General features: G+C 39.4%; 1 protein-coding gene and 2 non-coding genes across 10 annotated transcripts in view; all 3 read left to right on the top strand.

The window, feature by feature from the left end:
- SSH2 (slingshot protein phosphatase 2) overlaps positions 1–19978 on the top strand; it is a 241628-nt gene that overhangs the window by 176873 nt on the left and 44777 nt on the right. For 4 of the 8 annotated variants that reach the window (XM_023651642.2, NM_001309236.2, XM_023651644.2 and 1 more), the window contains 4 exon segments: positions 3277–3341; positions 13329–13450; positions 18513–18581; positions 19366–19431. In XM_023651642.2, coding sequence (XP_023507410.1) covers positions 3277–3341; positions 13329–13450; positions 18513–18581; positions 19366–19431 — 322 coding nt within the window. 8 annotated transcript variants of the gene reach the window in all.
- Positions 7295–7374, top strand: LOC111775786 (small nucleolar RNA U2-19). Its single transcript, XR_002811766.1, has one exon. It is a non-coding gene; the product is annotated as a small nucleolar RNA U2-19 (small nucleolar RNA).
- Positions 7524–7593, top strand: LOC111775784 (small nucleolar RNA U2-30). The gene has a single exon (XR_002811764.1). It is a non-coding gene; the product is annotated as a small nucleolar RNA U2-30 (small nucleolar RNA).

Raw genomic sequence — 19978 nt, 5'->3', positions numbered from 1 at the left:
GGAGTGTAAGAAATTAGAATTACTAGGAAGAGAACAAAGAAGACTGCAAACCTTGAGTGTGTAGGTCAGAGGTGAAAGCCAGAATACTGAATCCCATTGAGCCAGCAGTTGAGTTTAGCTCCAGTCCAGATCATCTCAGCTATTTTAGTGGCTGCCCTACTTCTTGTTTGGACCTTCATCTAGTTGCAAATGTAGCAGCTCAGAATTGCAATCCATCTCATTGGACAATATTATTCTCCTACCAAAACTCTCCAGCCATGGAAAATTCTTAAAAGAGAGAGAAAAAAACTCTTGAAAATTACCTTTGGATTACAGTTTCTAAAACCTTCCTCTTCAATGCCCAGCACCAGAGTGGGGGGGACACTTCATCCCAAAACTTGAATGCACAGAGGAAGTAGACCCGCTAAGCTTTGTGTTTCTCTTTTGTGTGGATATTTATCACTTACAGTAAAAAGAAGATAAATTATGGGTTTAAATCCAACTTGTCTGACTAAGATGTTAGGAAAATTGCTCTGTGGCATGTAAGTATGTGGCGGTCAGTGGCTTTTAAAGTTCCTGACCCTGGTTGGCCTTTTTCTTTGGTCAAACTTCAACGCTAAGCTGCCACCCAGGTTTCTAATTGACCTTGTTCACTTAGCTTTCCCCGTATTAAAAAGAAAAGCAGATTTAACACAAACTCAATGAGCTTGATTTGTGATCCAGACGAGAACAGATGAGGCAGTGTGAATATAAACGCAGCTCACAAAGCCAGACCTTCACATAAGCTGGAGCTGCCTTGGCTGAACTCACAGCAACTGAAAGATGATGGCAGAATTGAGAGCAAATCAAGGGCTTACTATGTCTCATTGTGCTTGCTCATGCATGTTTCTTGAAGTAGCTAGAATTTTTTATCTGGGCTTCATTTAAAATATCCGAATACATTTTTTGTAATCAAAAAGTGATACTTTGAGTGAGGAGTCTGCTAACATTTTAAATGGAAAGAGAAAAAAGTCTTTAAAATCAAACTGAAATCTGAAACTTAGCGACTAGCAGAAATATATGGAAAACTGTAGGGGAGGGATCTTAATGGTACCAGTATATTGCCTCTGTTAGTCTCTGTGAAGAACAGTTTCCCGGTCAGGAAATGCCTGGTTTGCTAATGGCACTGCTAACAAACCTGAGTGTCCACACACCCAGCTAGCATAAGAAGGCTTAGTGGAGGGGTAGGGCTCCCCAACTTTTGTCTGACCTTCAAAAGGCCAGCTGGATCTTTGGGCCATAGTATTTGGAGTGGGGACTTAGGGCCACTACTTGCCCAGAAATGGTTCTCCTCCAAGAGTTCTCCATCCTGAAAATCCCTTTCCTCAGGTTATTTGTCCTGATAGAACAGAAGGAAACTTAATTTTTAAAAAGCCTCAGCTGCTTAATTCAATTATAACTTGTAACTCTAGTCTCTCTTCATTGTTTATACCTAACACTTTGTTTCCCCACACTGGTTCTTTTTTTTTTAACAGCTTTATTGAGATATAATTCATATATCAAATAATTCACCCAATTTACCCATTTAAAGTATACATTCACTGACTTTTTAGTATATTCACAGAGTTGTGAAACCATCACCACAATCTAGTTATAGAACATTTTCATCACCCCAGAAAGAAACCCAGTACCCATTAGCTTGCACTCCCTATATCCTCCTCCCTCCCTCCCAACCCTAAACAACCACTAATCTACTCACTGTCTCTGTGGATTTTCCTATTCTGGGTGTTCCATATAAATGGAATCATATAAACAATCTTTTGAGACAGGCTCCCTCCACTTAGCATAATGTTTTCAAGGGTCATTCATGTTATAGTATCTATCAGTACTTCATTCCTTCTTATGACCAAATAATATTCTAGTGTATGAATAGACTACATTTTATTATCCATTCATCAATTGATAGACATCTGAGTTGTTTCCAGTTTTTGGCTATTATGAATAATACTGCTATGAACATTTATGTACAAGTTTTTGTATGGGCTTTTGTTTGCATTTCTCTTGGTTTTATACCTATGAGCCCATACTGGTTCTTGTACATGAGACTTAGATTGTGTCTCTGGGTTTGAAATACAGTAGAATGGACCTGGCCAAACATAATGACTCTCCTTTCTAATTTGGAAGTTGAAAGTTTTGGCAATGATGGGAATTGGTCATAAGCCAGCAGCGAAATGGAAAAAAAGGCAAGAAATCTATTCTTGAAGACAGGAAAGGTGGGGGATGGGGAGCTGTCAGACTTGCTGACCTTTTAGACAAACCTACCTGTTTACCAACCTACTTTTTTTCTTCCTGCCTCTCTCTCTTTCTTGCACCTATCAGTGTTTCATCTCATAGTAACAGCTATGAAATTACCTGGAGGAAAATTATGTATTTAGATTCCAAGACAAATGTGAGAACAGGTTACACTGGCATCCATGATTATGTGGCCATGTCAGTCACTTTAGACTCTTAAAAGGCTGGGCCTGCATGGGTAGGAATGAAGTTTTTTTGTTCTCTGATTGTCATCATTTATGATAACACATTATCTAATTATCTCCCATTATAATGCCAAAGCCTCAGATTTCCTAGTACAGAATAGAGAATATGAGGAAATTTGTAATAGTTTAATGCAAAGAAATTTCAACTTAGTTTTAATTGAATGTATAAGAACAAGTGAGGATTCATATAATGGTTGGCCTTTTAAAGCACCTAATAATATGCTCAGTAGAATATATATCCCTTGGGATCCACTATATTTAATAAGTATTCTCATTTTAATATCAGCCACTATGTGGAAATGATTTTAAACTGTTGACATTATTCTAGGGAGAATCTAAAAATCTTCTTGGGTTAAGTGCAACTGAAGATTACAGTGAGAGAAATAGGAATGGCAAGGTTCCCTCATTGCTGCCTTCAGTGGGCCTGATAACACAGCCAGTGCTCCCTGTGCCCAACAGATCTCACCATTGCTCTCATCAACATTCACCACAGTACAAAGCTGAGATTGGTTTCCAGTGCACTTTCCATAGGACAAACACAAAGCAAATTTTAATGTAGTGTAAACTAAAAGTGAATGTATAGAGATGCAGTCTGCCATTCTGTCTCTCCATTCAAAAAGAAGTCAGTAGTCATTATTAAGACACTCACTTAATTTCTGTATCTAATTAGAGTCCTTCAGTGAACCAGAACTTTTTTATGCACATCGTTAAGGTAGAAGGAACCCTCTCTGTTGACATTACAATGAAGAATAAGTATCCTTTGTTTCATAAATTTTACCAGGTGATCTCCAACAGCATCTACAAGCAATGTTCATATTACTCCGCCCAGAAGACAACATCAGGCTGGTAAGTTAGTGGTATCATTATAACTGTCATCCTCAGAAGACTGAGTAAGATACCGAACATTAAACATTTTTATGTCCCAACACAGTGCTGGGAACCATGTGGAATAGAAAAGAAGAATGGCATGTCCCCATCGTCAAAGAGCTTAGAATGTATTTGGGGACATGAGCTAATGTGAAGTGGTGTGAAATCACTTGATGGTTCAAGACTGTTGGTAAGCACCAGTTTTGAAGTTATTGACCACAACAGCAATTGAAGCTCAGAAAAAAGAGAGAAAACCTGAGGACTTGACTTAGTTGAGGAACGTTTTATGTAGACAGTAGAGCTTAAGCTGGGTCTTGAAAGATGATGAAATTTACATTGGCAGAAAGAAAGAAGGCAGTCATTCTAGATGAGGACATGACTGAAGCAAAAACACACGTAACCAGAAGAGAGAGAGTGAAATGGTCAAGAATTTATGCTGGTCTCAGAGTCAGGAGACCTGGGTTTAGGTTTTCACTCATCATATGATGATGGACAAGTTACTTAGCCTGTCTGTGCCTGCTTCCTCATCTCCTGTCTCTTCTCACAGTTGAGAGGATCAAATGGACGTGAAAGCATGTTGAAGAGTCTAAAATGCTGCCTAAATATGAGGATTATTGTTACCATAGGGAAGATGAGATACAGAAAACAAGGCAGGCAAATAGGGACTCAATGCTCCAAACTAGAGGTCTCAGACTGGCAGCCCATAGGCAGGAGACATGTTTTGTTTGGACCACACAGTGTTTTTTTTTAAATCTGAGCCAGACATTTAAAGTTGGGTGATTTCACATAAAAATCCAGACTTGGGGCGTGTCTTCAAAAATCTAAAATTCTAGCAACACTGGGGCCTTATTCTCACATGGCAGAATTTGTCTAGACCTGGAGCGGGGGCAGGCATTGGTGTGGCATTGGTTCTTAATTTACCATAATCCCCACATGTCCTCTTGTCTCCTGGACACTAAATCACGTATAACCATTTGTCATCATTCCTTCACTGTTAGTTTTCTTATAGTAGAACATCTAATAAATGTAGAAAAGCAAAAATGGGATAAATATGTTTCTTTATGGAAAGTGAAAAGTATTTCTGCCTGTTCAAAGTGGCCTACTTCGCTCATTTACCTTCCTATCTAACCCTCTAGATTAATACCTGGAGCTGGTACCGCTACCTCTTCAGTAAGCAGTAGTGGAGCGTTACAAGTTTTGAGCCAAGGAATTATGCAGGACAGCTGCAGTATTTAAGAAAGATTCCTCAGAAGCTAATACAAAATAGAGAGGAGGAGGCAGCCGTAATAAACAGGGAGACCTGCTGAGTGCTGGGTAGTTACTGCAATAATCCAAGCGTGTGGTGATAAGCCCTTCTAGATTGGGGTCGGGGGGGCACGGTAACTGGGTTTCCACAGTCACATTAAGTTTCAAGAGTTGATCTCTGCTTTTTATCCGGGAAGACAGAGAATGAATAGAATGCAAGAATGACTGTGGAAAGTTGATGATCAGGCCTCTCTGAACTCTGTGGTAATTACTGATTCTTCATTCACTTAATAATTCTCTGTTTAAATTCTGTCCTTTTCTCCCCTCGAATGCCGCCTCTGTCACCTTCTCGACATGGCCACTAATTTTTGTTGAGAAATTTATTTTGAAATTTAAAGCAATTGAAATAAGAAATCCTTACATAATTGTTTTATATCCTAATCCTAAAAGTAACATTATACCCTTATGTAAACCTTGTCTAAATATTTTGATATACTTCTATCTTAAACACTTCTTTCTAAGTGAATAAAGTGGGATATAGTCCTTACAGCATTAATATTCTAAAGCAGTGATACTCAAACCTTAAAGTGATCAGAATCACCTGCAGAGCTCTGTTAACCTGCCGTTTGCTGGACTCCACCCACAGAGTTTGATTTGGGCTTAGGGAGGTAGTGATAATTTGCATTTTTAGCAAGTTTCCAAGTGATGCTGATACTGCTGGTCCAGGAGTCATGCTTTGAGAACAACTCTTAAAACCTGTAATAACAGTCACTTGCACATACTAGATGTCCAATAGATAGTTGTTGATAGTTTCCAAAAATTGTGTGATTTGGTAGAGCTAAAGCTGAGGTCTATCATCACTCACTTTACCTTTTTCTCATTGAGAACCTTCTGGAGTTTGGATTGCACTTCTAAATGTTAAAATAATTTTAATCACAGGAGACTTGGGAGAGCATTAAGGAAGCAGTTAGGAAGGCAGAGTTGGCAATTAAATTTTTTCTTTCCCGGCTAAAATATGCAGCTTCAGCTGCTTTACATTTATAAAATATGAATTCAGAAAATGCAACTGACGCCTCTGAATTAATTCAGAATTCAAATGACAGCCATTTTACAGTTTTGAATTGTTACACACACATAGTCATTATGTTTCAGATTATTGAGTGAGTCATCTTCAAGAAAATGAGTGAATACATTGTGTGACTTTGGACAAATTAGCACTTTTCTAACTGAAAGGAGTATTTGTAGACTCAAAGCAAAGCCTTTTGTTTTGAGTTAAATTTGGAATGCTAAAACTCTCATCCTGGGGCTTGCACATAAGGTTAAAAGTTTGATAGTCAGCTGAAAGTCCTGCCTTTATTTTTTTCTAGTAACTCAACAACAAATAAAGGCACCAAATCCCACATTTTGCTTTAGCGTTGAAGACAGGAGCAAACCAATTTTTCCTCCAGGGAAGCTCTGCTTTCCAAATACAGTCTCAAGCATTAGCTTTAGTACTTAGGAAAACCATAGCTGATATAAAATGAAGACAGTGATTTTATAGTACTCTTGCACATTGTCAAAGACCCTTTTAATAAAAAATAGTCTGAGAAATTAAGAACTCTCCTGACATTTGAAGTAACTTCACCTGATGACCTTAACTAGAACTGAGGAGCTGATAAGGTACAAAGAGGTGTTTTTGAGTACTTTGCAGGAAAGTTTAAGAAAATAAGGAGTTTTCTGTTTTTGTTTTTTATAGTTCATTGATTTTTTTTTCCAAAAAAGAAAATGGGTTTATTTTTTCTAAATATAAATTTTTTTTTTAAAATCAGACAATACATAAAGATATAAAGAGAAAAGTAAAAATCGCTTTGTATCCTAAACTCTGAGAAAACCATTCTTAGCAATTTGGATAAGTGCCCTTCCAGTCTTTTGTGTATGTGTATGTATGTGTAAGAGTATGTGTCAGGGGCCGGCCCTGTGGCCGAGTGGTTAAGTTTGCTGGCTCCACTTCAGTGGCCCAGCGTTCACTAGTTCAGATCGTGGGCACAGACCTGAGCACTACTGATCAAGCCATGCTGTGCAGCATCCCACATAGAAGAACTAGAATGACTTACATCTAGGATATACAACTATGTACTGGGGCTTTGTGTCAGATTCTCTGAGATTGACTTTTATTGAAGTAGATCAATAATCAAAATGGCCAAATCTTGAAATATAATGATGTACACCTGAAATTTATACAATGTTATAAATCAGTGTTATCTCAATAAAAATTAAAAATTTTAAAAATATATACTTTCTTATAGAAAAGTAAAATAAAATAATCAGTTGTAGGGGTGGCCTGGTGGCGTAGTGGTTAAGTTTGCACACTCTGCTTCAGCAGCCTGGGGCTCACAGATTCAGATCCTGGTCGTGGACCTAGCCCCACACGTCAAGCCATGCTGTGGCAGCATCCCACATAAAATAGAGGAAGATTGGCACAGATGTTAGCTCAGTGACAATGTCCCTCAAGCAAAAAGAAGATTGGCAACAGCTGTTAGCTGGGAGCTAATCTTCCTCACAAAGAAAAATAATCAGTTATACTAAATTTGTCAATGTGGCTTAAATTGTTTAAGAAAATTTTATTATTAATATGTATCCATCTATGTCTAACACTTGTTTAAAGTTTATTAAATACATGTATAATAAATTGAGCATTTAATTTAAAAAAATGAAAAAGAAAATAGCCAAATCTAAGTATTAGAAGAGCTTCTAGTCTACCTGATGTATGATCTCTGTAGTTCTGAAAAACAAAAGTATAAAGTGATTTAAAGCAATGAGGGCTGGTGGGGATGGGTGTGTGCATCTGTTTATAAAGGTGACACTGGTAACTGAGGACTTGCTGATGGATGAATGAGATTGGGGGGGATGTGTGTATATGAAAGCCTAATCAGTTCAGAGCAATGATGGAAAGATTTTACTACTGATCTTTATATCTGTGAAGGTTTCTACACTTAATCTAAGCTCAGAATTGAAAGGAAAAAACAGTATGTCAGAAATAGCACTTTTTTTTTTCAAAAATGAGAGAAAAATATAAATGCTGTTTTATAATCTACTTTCTTCACACTTTATCATGGATATTCTTTCCATGTCAGTAAATAAATCTGTTTTTAATGGCTACACAGAATATAGTTCATAGATTTTTTTAACTTAAGACTTTCATAGATAGATTTAAAAAAATAAAATCCAGAGACTCTCTCAAGCTCCCTTTTTTGTTTGTTTGTTTGTTTTGGTAAGGAAGGTTAGCCCTGAGCTAACATCTGTGCCAGTCTTCCTCACTGTGTATGTGGGATGCCTCCACAGCATGGCTGATGAGTGGAGTAGGTCCATACCCGGGATCCGAACCCTCAAACCCGGGCCATCGAAGCAGAGTGTGCAAAACTTTAACCATTTGACCATGGGACTGGGCCCTGAAGCTCTGTTTCTTTTGAAGACAGTGTTCTTTAGTTTATTAGTGTCACATCTGAAGTCTATTTTGATTTTAAATATTGACTGTGCTTTGTTTTCTTGGCTAGAATTTAATATTTACATACTTTTGAAACGTTTCTTTCTGATGGATTAGGTGAGCTACCTGTCTAGACGTTGGGGCTTTATAATGTGGCTTTCCTGAGAATAAACATTGCATGCAGGGGCGTAATGTAAGACTCTTGGTGAAAAAAAAATTAGAGGCAAAGGTATGGTGTAAGTTTAAGGAGGAGTACCTCCTGATGTTGGATGATGCTGAGGAGAGAAGTTACTCTATCAGGTGGTGTTTGTGAACTGCTTGTAATCAGATTAAGCGTTTAAATTAGTTACTGAGGGAAGTTTTAACATCGTTCTTCGATAGATGAGCTTTGAAAACAAGTTGGGTTCTTCTCTCTCAGAAATACAGCAAAGGAAGGAGCTGGCTTCTCGGGCCTGCCTCAGCCTTAGGATTGCTGGACCCAGTTCACCTGAAACCTGTCATAGGATTCCAAATGTGGGCAGTAAATGGACTTTCTTGGAATCATTTTCTCAGTTGCAATTGCTGCCAAGTTTTAAGATCCAAAATATTGTTTAGTTTGGACAATCAGAATAAACTTCAGTAGTATCCTTTTCACTGAGAACTTGAGTTAGTCAGTCAGATGCATCTGAATCGTTGTCTTATTCCAGTCATCCAGTCCATGTAAGTTCTGGAGACTGAGGAAACATTGGAATTGCTGCCAATTCTAATATTAAGGTATTCTGTACAAACTGCCATTTTAAATTAGATTTCTCTGATTGGCTGGAAGAATTAAATTAGATTATCAGATATTTTTAACCTTCCCCTTGACAGAGGAATATGCAGTAAACCTCAAACCAGCGTGGATATTAGGTTTTTCTTTATGCTCTGGCTCTTAAAATTTTGTTTAATTCCTTAACCTAGAATCTTGAAGCTTAAAAGGAATTTTGAAACCTCAGGTCCATTCCCTGGCATTGCAGAATTTTTTCCTATAAAAAATTTCATCTCATCCCTTTAATTAGGATATAGGTGTTGAATTAATGTCATGGCTGCTAACCCCCTGATTAAAGCTCTACTTCCCTTTAGTAAGAATTTAGTAACTACTGTAGGTACTGTCTAGAAGTCCACAATCAAATCCCAAGACCTCTAAATGCTATTCTTCCATCTAAGAAGCTTAAAGTGACTGAATGTGTGAAGCGCCTGTTACTGAAGCCTAAGTTGGTGTGAGAGGACTGGGGCCTCTCCCACTGGGTTTGGGATCTTCTCTTGTGATTAGATTGAGCAAGGGAGGGCCAAACCTTTGAAATGCTCTTGATTTCATAAATAAATAAACAAACGCCTTGCTTTTTAAAGAGACAACTCATGTTTGCACTGACTATCACAAAGAAACTCTTGCTGCCCACCTGCTAACTTGGCCTGATAACTTGTATGATAGGTATTATTTATAGAGGTTATTTTTTTTCCTTTTATCAGCTTCACTTAGCCAATCAGTTGCCACTGGCTGGTGTAGAAGCTGTGGATAAATTATCAGAAGCACAGTTCAGTTGTTCCTGTGCCATTTGTTTTTGAGCCTTGCCAGAAATTCTCAGAGCCTTGACAGTGGATAAAAGAGCTTGTAATGTATGCAGGAAACTGAACAGTTAGCTCAGAGCTTGCCAAGGCAAGCCAAAGTTTAGATGTGTAATAATATCTGAGATCTCGTTTATAAGAAATTCTAGTTTACCTGCACCAGGTTTCTGGTTAAATATTTTGTGGAGTGTTTCTAGAAGCAGAGTCAGTGCTGCCTCCCAGTCATGCTCATGTGCATTTACTACTGTCCATAGCTCTAGGTATGCAATGCTCACTTGGTCGTGCCCCACTAGGACTAACCCTTCATCCATTAAATATTAGTTCCTTTAAGCTTCCTACAGGAGGATTTGGTATGAAATGCTCTTTTACTTAGGGAACGTGGAGTCAGCAATACAGCTCTCTACATTGTGTGCTTGGAATCAGAATGGTGGGCATTATGTTTTTGTTGTATCAGCTCTTATTAGAAACAAGCTTTAATGTGACCACTTCCTCTGTTCATGCTTCCCCAGCTTTTCGTAGGAGTATCAGAATGGAGACAAAAAGATAGCCATGGGACTCTCACCTCTGCCTTGCTAAATGGGTCATTTGAGCTGTGTAACTCTGTCTCTTTTTCCTTTGCCTGGCTGCTTTGGAATAGTGACAGAGTTAAGGGGAAGGAAACTCCAAGAAGAGGAGCACTTGAAAGAATTCCAAATAGAAATTTCTGACAAATTCCTTGAGCCAGAACTGTTTCTCTTCTGAGATAAGGAACAGGGGGCATTTTTTACAGAGGAAATTGCCTGCCTGCAGTGCACATTTTCCTGGATTTTCATTAGCAGATAAAAAGAAGGCTAGACTAGACTTGACACTCTCTGAGGGCAGGGACCATGTCTGTCTTCCTTGAATCCTCAGCACTTGAGCTCTGATTGTTTACACAGTAGATGTATAGTAAATATTTGACTGAATGTTGACTGGAAGCCATTTTATTTTATTTTGCAAGTTTCTAAAGTATCTATTTGAGCTTCTTATAAAGAAAATTCCCAAACATATAAAGTAGAAAATATGTCTTCATGAACCCATTAGCCAGTTTTAATAACCATCAACATTTCACCAGATTTCTTTCATCTTTCCCCCCTTTCAGATTTCCCCACTTTTTTCTTTCTTTGTTGCAACATTTTTTTTTTCCTTTTTCTCCCCAAAGCCCCCCGAGACATAATTGTATACTTTTAGTTGTGGGTCCTTCTGGCTGTGGCATGTGGGGCACCACCTCAGCATGGCCTGATGAGCAGTGCCATGTCTGCGCCCAGGATCCGAACCGGTGAAACCCTGGGCTGCCAAAGTGGAGCGTGCGAACTTAGCCACTCGGCCACGGGGCAGCCCCTGGAACATTTTCTTTAAACCACTTTATTGAGGTATAAGTGACTTACAAAAAGTTACACATATTTAATATATACAATTTGATGAGTTTGGAGATAAGTATATACTCATGAAATCATCACAGTCTATGCCATACACACATCCATCACCTCCAGAAGTTTCCTCCAACTTTCTCTATTTATTATTATCATCATCATAAGAACACTTAAAATAAGAGCTGCCCTCTTCGCAAATTTTTTTAATAGACAATTTTTTTAGAGCAGTTTTAGGTTCGCAGCAAAATTGAACAGGAGATGCAGACATTTCCCATATACCCTCCATCCCTACTCATGCATAACCTCCCCCATTATTGCCATCCTCCACCAGAGCTGTACTTTTCTTACAATTGGTGGACCTACATTGACACATCATTATTCTTCAAAGTCCATAGTTTACATTAGGGTTCACTTTTTTTTTTTTTTTTTAAAGATTGGCACCTAGGCTAACAACTGTTGCCAATCTTCTTTTTTTTTTTTTTTTTAAGGATTAGCACCTGGGCTAACAACTGTTGCCAATCTTTTTTTATTTTTTTCTGCTTTATTTCCCAAATCCCCCCGTACATAGTTGTATATCTTAGTTGCAGGTCCTTCTAGTTGTGGGATGCGGGACGCCGCCTCAACGTGGCCTGACGAGTGGTGCCATGTCCGAACCCTGGGCCGCTGCAGCAGAGCGCGCGAACTTAACCACTCAGCCACAGAGCCGGCCCCAAGGGTTCACTCTTGGTGTTGTATATTCTGTGGGTTTTGACAAATGTATAATGACATGTATCCATCACTGTGGTATCATACGGAGTAGTTTCACTTTCTTAAAAATTCTCTGTCCCTACCCTAACTCCTGGCAACTACTGATCTTTTTACTGACTCTATAATTTTGTCTTTTCCAGAATGTCGTATAGTTGGAAGCACAGTATCTACCCTCTTCAGAGTGACTTCTTTCACTTAGTAATTTGCATTTAAGATTCCTCCATGTCACTTCATGTCTTGATAGCTTCTTTCTTTCTTTTTTTTTTTTAAAGATTGGCACCTGAGCTAACAACTGTTGCCAATCTTTTTTTTTTTTTTCCTGCTTTATCTTCCCAACCTCCCCCCGCCCCGTACATAGTTGTATATCTTAGTTGCAGGTCCTTCTGGTTGTGGGATGTGGGACGCTGCCTCAACGTGGCCTGACGAGTGGTGCCATGTCCACACCCAGGATCCGAACCCTGGGCCGCCACAGCGGAGCTCACGAACTTAACCGCTGGGCCACGGAGCCAGCCCCAGCTTCTTTCTTTTTAATGCTGAATAACATTGCACTGTCTAGCTGTGCCACAGTTTATCCATTTACCTACTGAAGGACATCTTGGTTGCTTCCCATTGTTGGAACATTTCTAAGTAAAACTTGGACACCATGTCATTTCATTCCTTTAAGAAAAAGGCATAACCACAATGCCATTATCACACTAACAGTAGATCTTTAAGACCCTGTCCATGTTCAGATTTTCTGAAGGCCCTTTTAAAATATCATAAATAAGCAATAAATAAAAAGTTTTTGACAAAAAATAATATAAGCTTCTGAAAAAGCAATTTGTTTCAGTATCATTGAAACTAAAGAAGAAAATCTTGTAGGGTGTAATCTGTAACAATTAGTTTGCTTCATGTTATAGTTGTTGGGGTACTTGCACCTGTGAGTCCGCTGCTCGTGTTCGTACCTCACACCTCACATTTCCCCTCTTCAATCTTTAGAATATGCCCTAGCAATTGATATTATTATAAATTATGCTAGTAGGAAACATTCCTTGAGCATTTACTATATGCCATGCGTTGTACTTTACATGCATTATTTCTTATGATTCCTACAGCCTGATGGGATAGGTATTATTTCTCCCTCCAATTAATTTAGTGACTTACTGAAGGTTTCATAGTTAATACATGAGCTGGGATTTGAATTTAGTTCTCCTAACTGCTGGCTCTGCCGTCTCCCTGCCTATGCTTTAAGATACTGACTTAAAAAGTGTTGAATGGGGGCTGGCCCCATGGCCAAGTGGTTAAGTTCACGCGCTCCGCTGCAGGCGGCCCAGTGTTTCGTTGGTTCGAATCCTGGGCGCGGACATGGCACTGCTCATCAGACCACGCTGAGGCAGCGTCCCACATGCCACAACTAGAAGAACCCACAACGAAGAATACACAACTATGTACCGGGGGGCTTTGGGGAGAAAATGGAAAAAAAAAAAAAAAAAGTGTTGAATGATCTGAAATTGACCTTCACATTTCTTAGTTTCTCTGTTGTCTGTTAACCTCCAGGCTGTAAGACTAGAAAGTACGTACCAGAATCGAACACGCTATATGGTAGTGGTTTCAACTAATGGTAGACAAGACACTGAAGAAAGCATCGTCCTAGGAATGGATTTCTCCTCTAATGACAGGTATGTACCACAAAAGGAAGGGTGAGGAAACTCCTTTTTAATTAACCTATTCCAGTTGCCTTTTGAGTTATCACAAAAACATCTTATGCAGTTCTACTCTTAAAATTCAATGCATAAAACTAGAGAAAACAAAAGTATCTTAGTCACACAGTCTTGAGAGATGAAAATGATGAGTGAATGTCTTTGGTTATGTGTTCTAATTTACCACTATTCCTTACCTTCTTCTCATCTTTAGGTGGTAATGATATAAAGCAAATGGTTTAAACTCATATCTCCAGGGGAAAAAGCTGCCTTTTCTTTGCAGTCCACTTTATTTTAAGCGGTAATGATTCACTTTGGTGATTCGAGGGCACGTACCCTGTGATAGTGCACCAATGGCTCCTGGGTTCAAAAAGAGCCCACTTTAACTTCAAGCTCTTATATTTATTCATGGCCTTGCTTTTACCAAATGTTATACTTCCTTTTTTCTTCTTCTGATTTAAAAATGGGGAGAAAATGATTCTTTCAACTCAAAACAGAACCTTTGATAATCATGCAGGTTTGGCTTTAGTGGCACTTTACATCCTGTGATTAAAGATACCATATATCACACTAGACCTGGCTTTTTTGTGTCCCTAAGGTTCGTTGCTTTCGTTTTTTATTTTGCCACCTTTTCTGGAGAAACCTTGAGAAGACTGTGGAATGTGGCTGCTAAGCAGATCTTTGCACTCTAGATAATAAGCCTCAGGAAATCCTGCCAGATGTCTCAAGCGTCGACTTCCTGGTTCAGGACTAGAATGGAACTGTGGAGTAGCTAGGGGTGTGCCTCAGGCCTGGAAGAATTTAGCCACAAAGAGAAGAGGAGACTGGGAGTTATTCTGCTTGTCCTGATTTTGAGAGGAAGAGAATCACGTTGTCACTAGAGAGTTTCCCAAACTAGTGTTTGCCTGAGATTGGACATAGCAGTCAAGCTGAAAATGATTTGTGGGTTTACAAGGATCACAAGGCCAGAGTTGTTACCTTGTATACCATTTACAGCCTTTAATTGTATGCTCTGAAACTACACAGGCTTGTAAACCACATTTAGGAAGCTTTTTGTCCTGCATGGTTTTAACCTCTGGTGTTAGCTTAGCAACAGACCTTTCAGTAAACATTTATCCTGTAAGAGCTCCTACCTTGCCTACGTACATTAGTATTTTACATGATCTCCGATTTGGATTTTTATCTGGCTCTGTACTGACCAGTACGGTAGCCACTAACCACATTATGACTGTTTAAATAAATTAAAATTAAATAAAATTAAAATTCCATTTCCTCAGTCACAACTAGCCACATTTCAAGTACTTTAGCTGTATGTGGCTGGTGCCTACCATACTGAACAGCACATGTGTAGAGCATTTAACGGCGTTGCAGAAAGTTCAGTTGGACAGCACTGTTCTGGATCTTACATCCTTTCTTTGGTTCTCCCTACTCCTCCCTTGGAAACCCCGTAAAACAGGAACTGGGGCTGCATGGAAACTTCTCATGAGAGAGAGGGCGACAACTTCAGATTCTCCTGACTCAGAGTGTGAGAAACCAGATGTCTAATCTTATCTCCTTTACTTTGTCCTAAACATTCCCAGAAAGGTTAACGTGAGTGCCCAGTAATTAATCCTCGATGAACTGTATCTATGTTCAGTAATAGTCCTGCTGGAATCGTCTGACCAACAAAAGGAAATTTTAGTTTATGGAAGACAAAATATGATATGAAAAGCTATAAAACTAGTTTTCATTCTTTTTGGTAAACTTGATATTAATATCCCATACATCCTTTGTTTGACTGAGCAACCTGGACAGTAAGGAAATGCTGCCCACTGTAGAATACTGGTGTTCAAGTAACCTAGTATCATTTCTATCTCAATTGCTGTTGAAGAAATTTGTATCATTTTATATCTGAGAATATAAAAAGTTAATGTTTCAAAACGTGTTAAACCCAGATTGTTCATGACATACTCTTCCCAAGTAGTTCTCACGGTATGTTATAGCCAATTCATTTAGCCTATTTACAAATTCTTTGAGTATTGTGTTATATTTTAAGTAATAAAATTCTTAATATACAGTATAACCTGGGTTTCCAAATTGCATTGGAAATACTTCAAGTTATAAAATAATAGAGCTTTATGATGATGTTTTATAATTTCTGTACTCCCAGCATCTTGAAATGTCTGGCAAATATAGGCACTCAGTAAATATTTGTTGAATGAGATGAGTATCTATTAAAATAAGTACCTATAGGGGCCAGCCCAGTGGCAGAACTGTTAAATTCACATGCTCCACTTCAGTGGCCCAGGGTTTGCCTGTTCGCATCCCAGGTGCAGACCTATGCACTGCTTGTCAAGCCATGCTGTGATGGCCATCCCACATATGAAAAAGGAGAGGAAGATGGGCACAGATGTTAGCTCAGGGCCAATCTTCCTCAGCAAAAAAAAAGGAGGATTGGTGTTGGATGTTAGCTCAGGGCTAATCTTCCTCCAAAAAAAAAAGTACCTATACTTTAATGGACAAAAATCTCATGAGACTCAAGGTAAACCTGATTAAAATACTGGCTGTGTCTAATTCAGGCCTCTTTCCTGTTGTGTGAAAAAGCTACTTCTTAATATAAAAAAAGATTCTGACCTGAATACAAGCTGAAATACAAGCTGAGTACAAGCTGAAAAAGCAGTGTTTGGGTCCTACATATCATTGTCAGTTGTCCAAGTTTGACTGGTGTCCGGTCACAAGCTGGTAGATCGTACTTTCTTGGACCTTTTGTATCTTCTTCTGTAGTTACTTAATTTCTAGATTTGTCACTTACGCTATCAACCTTTCATATTTATAACCAAATTATACTTGTTGCTGGGAACCTGGCCAAGCACTCTCTAAAAAGAAAAAAAACTGCTCGAAAAATAACCCCATTATTATTTGAAAATGGGAAGCCATTTTCAAGTTTTCCTTGTACTCACCTCATCTACTCAACAGAAATAGTGGTGGAGCTATCTTGCTCCCTCCCAGGCCCTGGCATGAACTGTGCATCTGGAGTTCAGGCCCAGGGTCCCAATGTCCATAAGCTGTTCCACTCTTGACTTGAATCTCCTGAACTCTGGAATCACTAGTGGAGTATTGAGTAGCACAGGCCAGCACATGCAGTGTGAAGTATCAGACACAGCCCAACGAGGGAATGGCCTTCGTTAGCCCTGCAGTGACTCCAACAGTGAAAGCTTGGTGTTCCTCATGTTGTTTTTAATGCATTTTTGTAATATCCTCCCCGCCAAAATCACTTTCAGTCATATTAGAGTGCCCACTGCAGATTCATATTCAACATTTGTTTTACATGACAATACATTCATATATATAGTTTCACTTTAAATATTTTAAATTTTTATGATCACCCTATAAGGGTAAGTAGTGTTATTATGTTTTAGGCACTGTTGTACACATTTTTGGATGTGTTAACTAATTTAATCTTCAAAACAGCCCAATAAAGAAAGTTGGAGTTTTTGGTTTTTGGTTTTTTTTGCTGAGGAAGATCCACCCTGAGCTAACATCTGTTGCCAGTCTTCCTCTTTTTGCTTGAGGAAGATTCGCCTTGAGCTAACGCCAGGCCAGTCTTCATCTATTTTGTATCAGGGTTGCCGCCACAGCATGGTACACACCCGGGATCCAAACCTGCAAATCCAGGCCACTGAAGTGGAACACACCAAACCCAACCACTAGGCCTCAGGGCTGGCCCCAAAGAATGTATTTTTATCCCACTTTTGCAGATGAGGAAACCGGAGCACAAAGCAATTACATAAGTTGCCCAAAATTGTACAGTTAGTGCCAGAACCCAGGTTCCAAAGCCCATGTGACTCCAGAGCCGCAGCTCTTAACTGTGTACTTCGCTGCTCACCTCCCACCTCCAGGGTTCTTTCTGCTATGCCATGCTGCTTTTCCCAATATATTGGCAGGGAGAGGGTGTAGGAGCCTTTGGAAGACTGGATGTAGGGGAAAAATTGTTTATGGCAGCCCTGAGGAAAGAAAGCGGCAAAGGTCTGGGTAGGTTACAGTTGTCCAGATAAGTGGTGTGATAGAGACACAGTTGCGAGTCCATGGCTTCCTATCCCAACCTGTTGCATTAACTTAGAGCTAATTTCCTCCCTGGGACAGTGTGTGATTTAAATAGTATTTTAATATGCCATACTGGGGCTACCCTTTGATTGGTTGTTGACAATCCTGTTCATGCTGTACCTCAGCAGTGCTAGTTCAGTGCACAGTTATTAAGTACTGTTTGATTTATTTCAGTTGTGTTGTGTCTAATTTGTCTCTCTAACTTGATCACAAGCCACTAACAATTACTTTTTTACCTATTGTAATTTCCTTTCCCTTTTAGACTAGTGAGTGTGTTGTGGTGTTCAATAAATCTCTGTAAACCTCAGAATTAGAATTGAGCAAATCACATATTCAGAGGTCTTCCACAACCAGCAATTGTTCTTGGAATTAGAAGTAATTCTTGGAGTTGAGTTGGGTGCTGTGACCTTGGGCTGAGACCTGCCAGCCACAAATCAGCAGCTTGGACAGTGGCCGTTGGCAATACAGGGAATTCAGTCAATAACTTTTCTTTGTTAAATGTATGAGGACCTAACTAACCACCTGATGAGAACAGCTCCTGAGCACATACATTGGATTAATAATATTATGACAGGGCCGGCCCAGAGGCACAGTGGTTAAGTGCGCACGTTCCACTTGCCCGGGGTTCGCCGGTTTGGATCCCGGGTGCAGACATGGCACCACTTGGCAAGCCATGCTGTGGCAGGCATCCCACATATAAAGTAGAGGAAGATGGGCACAGATGTGAGCTCAGGGCCAGTCTTCCTCAGCAAAAAGAGGAGGATTGGCGGCAGCTGTTAGCTCAGGGCTAATCTTCCTCAAAAATAATAATAATAATATGACAGAAATTTCCCCTCTCTAACACTTACGGCAAAACTTAGAGCTTAGGCCTTATCCTTTGTGTTGAAAGAGTTAACAAACAAAGAACTGCTTCCTAGAGTAACAGGGAGTAACTGACGAACTGTTTCTTGTCTTGCAGTAGCACTTGTACCATGGGCTTAGTCCTGCCTCTCTGGAGTGACACCCTAATTCATTTGGATGGTGATGGGTAAGAGCTTTCCCTTTTTACTCTCCTAGAGAAGGCCAAGTGGTGGGGTTCCATCTTAGTGCCGATTCATTCAGCTGAATGAAGGCCCAGTGTGCCCAACTGAACTGTCATGTCAGCAGCTCAATGAGTCCTTTTAAACTCCTGTTTTGTAAAGTGGAATGAAAATACAACTTGCCAGAGCCTCTCACTTTTGTTCTTCTAGGCTGACTATGGTAAGAATCCAAACAAAGAAGAGCTAGTTTGTTGGCTCACTCTTTAATCTGAGCATGTGGGACTGTTGCAATGCTCTCCCAGAGGATGATATGTTCTGTTTCAAATAACCTCTTGCTGCCTCTGCCAGCTGTCAGCCTACAGTATAACCCCTTTCCCGTGCCAGTTCCTTCCAGTGACCCTCCACCCCCACCTCCTGGTGTTTTTAGAATGTGTCCCCAAGAGACTAAGATGTTTCCTCCAGTTTATAAAACCAGGGTCAGGTTTACTAAGAACCCATAAGACTTCCAAATAGAAATATACAGCAGAACAGTTTGTCCCTAGCTACAGCTGGGAAACTACATAATTCCTTGACTCCAATGTGAGAATCTATTCATTTTGCTTGGTAGATAAAATCAGACAATTTGTTGAAGCTTTTTAGTCAAGTCCTATACTCTAGTTAACTTCTATATAAAGTGCCTGATGGTTCCCTCTACAGAGCCAACAGTTGCTAGCCTGGGAAATGACCTTGAAAACTCATAACTGAAATAACCTCTCATTTGTGGATTTTTGTCTCAATCTCTTTTTTCTTTAGAGGGTTCAGTGTATCAACAGATAACAGAGTCCACATATTCAAACCTGTATCTGTGCAGGCAATGTGGTAAGAGGACTTTTAATATCTCTATGAAATTTTTTTTAATGCTATTCGAGCAATATTTTATAAAAAGTAGTATTTGAAATGGTACAGTTCTCTTTGAAAATGCTGTACGATCTGTTTATGTGTATAGGATTTTGTGTGATCTGTTTGTTTGGCCATCATAGTTAAAGATGACCTAGAAGTTCAATTTTCAAATTATTACAATGGAAGACCCTTGAGCATTGATGAACAAGTGAAATTCAGAGGTGTTCTCAGACTCTGGAAGATACCTGATGGATCAGATTGCCAGCTGGAATTGAGTTTTATAGGAAGACTTTGACCAAGTTAGTCAGTAGCAGTCTAGAGCCAAGTCTAGAACATCACAATGCCACCAAGCGTTACTTTCAATTTCTTAAGGTAATCGGGGTTAGCATTGCTAGAGTTACAGTAATAGGTAGTTCCCATTTAAATTGCTGGCGACTATGTGCATAATGCAAATAAAGCCCAGAAAAAACATTGTAGTTGTTAATAACTGTCAGCTGGTATACTGACACTTTTGGGTTGCTTACCA

Source organism: Equus caballus, chromosome 11 (genome assembly GCF_041296265.1).
Source record: "Equus caballus isolate H_3958 breed thoroughbred chromosome 11, TB-T2T, whole genome shotgun sequence".
NCBI lineage: Eukaryota > Metazoa > Chordata > Mammalia > Perissodactyla > Equidae > Equus > Equus caballus.
This window is presented reverse-complemented; position numbering and strand designations above follow the sequence as displayed.